Source organism: Corvus brachyrhynchos, unplaced genomic scaffold (genome assembly GCF_000691975.1).
Source record: "Corvus brachyrhynchos isolate BGI_N302 unplaced genomic scaffold, ASM69197v1 scaffold617, whole genome shotgun sequence".
Lineage (NCBI taxonomy): Eukaryota > Metazoa > Chordata > Aves > Passeriformes > Corvidae > Corvus > Corvus brachyrhynchos.
Window position 1 is genome coordinate 124044 of NW_008239062.1, and position 2350 is coordinate 126393.

The 2350-nt window shown below is 49.9% G+C and overlaps 1 protein-coding gene across 1 annotated transcript in view; it reads left to right on the forward strand.

Moving 5' to 3' along the window:
- The window catches only part of SNRNP200 (small nuclear ribonucleoprotein U5 subunit 200), a gene marked incomplete at its 5' end in the record, with an annotated part of 78572 nt that overhangs the window by 49262 nt on the left and 26960 nt on the right, over positions 1 to 2350 (forward strand). Inside the window, 1 exon segment of the mRNA XM_017739196.1 lies at positions 837 to 1026. Within this exon segment, the coding sequence (XP_017594685.1) occupies positions 837 to 1026 (190 nt within the window).

Consider the following 2350-nt stretch of genomic DNA (forward strand, 5'->3'; position numbering starts at 1 on the left):
AAATGGGATTTATGGAGCTGGGGTGTGGAAATCGTGAGGGGAAAATGTCCTGATTTCGGGGGAAATGGGATTTATGGAGCTGGGGTGTGGAAATCATGAGAGGAAATGGTCCTGATTTGGGGGGAAAATGGGATTTATGGGGTTGGAGGTGGAAATCTTCAGGGTAAAGGCCTGGTTTGAGGGGGAAAAATGGGATTTATGGGGCTGGGGTGTGGAAATCATGAGGGGAAAATGTCCTGGTTTGGGGAGAAAAGGGAAATTTTGTGGCTGGAGTGTAAAAATCATCAGGGGAAATACATTTCTGGGGGAAAAGGAGGAATTTTGGGGTCCAATGGTAAAAACCATTTGGGAAAACGCAATCCTGGGGTGAAAATGAGGAATTTTGGGGTTGAATTGTAAAAACCATTTGGGAAAACGCAATCCTGGGGTGAAAATGAGGAATTTTGGGGTTGAATTGTAAAAACCATTTGGGAAAACGCAATCCTGGGGTGAAAATGAGGAATTTTGGGGTTGAATTGTAAAAACCGTTTGGGAAAACGCAATCCTGGGGTGAAAATGAGGAATTTTGGGGTCCAATTATAAAAACCACGAGGGTAAACATAATTCTGGCGTGAAAATGAGGAATTTTGGGGTCCAGTTGTAAAAACCATTTGGGAAAACGCAATCCTGGGGTGAAAATGAGGAATTTTGGGGTCCAGTTGTAAAAACCATTTGGGAAAACATAATTCTGGGGTGAAAATGAGGAATTTTGGGGCCGCCTTGCTGCGCTGCAGCTCCTGAACACCTGGAAATTTGGGGCTGGGCCGGGGAATTGAGAGGTGCCCCTTTTGCCCCAGGTTCACGGCTCCTCCGAGGCGTTCTGGATCCTGGTGGAGGACGTGGACAGCGAGGTGATCCTGCACCACGAGTACTTCCTGCTCAAGGCCAAGTACGCCCAGGACGAGCACCTGGTGACGTTCTTCGTGCCCTTCTTGGAGCCGCTGCCGCCCCAGTACTTCATCCGCGTGGTGTCGGACCGCTGGCTCTGTGAGTGCCGCTTTGCCCGGGCTTTATTCCTGCTTTTTCCCAGGGTTTATTCCCGGTTTTCTGGCTCTGTGAGTGCCGCTTTGCCCGGGCTTTATTCCTGCTTTTTCCCAGGGTTTATTCCCGGTTTTCTGGCTCTGTGAGTGCCCCTTTGCCCAGGGTTTATTCCTGGTTTTTCCCAGGGTTTATTCCCAGTTTTCTGGCTCTGTGAGTGCCCCTTTTCCCAGAGTTTGTTCCTGGTTTTCTGGCTCTGTGAGTGCCCTTTTTCCCAGGGTTTATTCCCGGTTGTGACCGGGCTGTATTCCTGGTTTTTCCCGGGCTTTATTCCCGGTTTCCTGGCTCTGTGAGTGCCCCTTTTCCTGGGCTTTATTCCTGCTTTTTCCCAGGGTTTATTCCCAGTTTTCTGGCTCTGTGAGTGCCCCTTTTCCCAGAGTTTGTTCCTGGTTTTCTGGCTCTGTGAGTGCCCTTTTTCCCAGGGTTTATTCCCGGTTTTTACTGGGCTTTATTCCTGGTTTTTCCCGGGCTTTATTCCCGGTTTCCTGGCTCTGTGAGTGCCCCTTTTCCTGGGCTTTATTCCTACTTTTTCCCAGGGTTTATTCCCGGTTTTCTGGCTCTGTGAGTGCCCTTTTTCCCAGGGTTTATTCCCGGTTTTCTGGCTCTGTGAGTGCCCTTTTTCCCAGGGTTTATTCCCGGTTTTCTGGCTCTGTGAGTGCCCTTTTTCCCAGGGTTTATTCCCGGTTTTCTGGCTCTGTGAGTGCCCTTTTTCCCAGGGTTTATTCCCGGTTTTCTGGCTCTGTGAGTGCCCTTTTTCCCAGGGTTTATTCCCGGTTTTCTGGCTCTGTGAGTGCCCTTTTTCCCAGGGTTTATTCCCGGTTTTCTGGCTCTGTGAGTGCCCTTTTTCCCAGGGTTTATTCCCGGTTTTCTGGCTCTGTGAGTGCCCTTTTTCCCAGGGTTTATTCCCGGTTTTCTGGCTCTGTGAGTGCCCTTTTTCCCAGGGTTTATTCCCGGTTTTCTGGCTCTGTGAGTGCCCTTTTTCCCAGGGTTTATTCCCGGTTTTCTGGCTCTGTGAGTGCCCTTTTTCCCAGGGTTTATTCCCGGTTTTCTGGCTCTGTGAGTGCCCTTTTTCCCAGGGTTTATTCCCGGTTTTCTGGCTCTGTGAGTGCCCCTTTGCCCAGGGTTTATTCCTGGTTTTTCCTGGGCTTTATTCCCGGTTTTCTGGCTCTGTGAGTGCCCCTTTCCCTGGGCTTTATTCCTGGTTTTTCCAGGGTTTATTCCTGGTTTTTCCCAGGGTTTATTCCCGGTTTTCTGGCTCTGTGAGTGCCCCTTT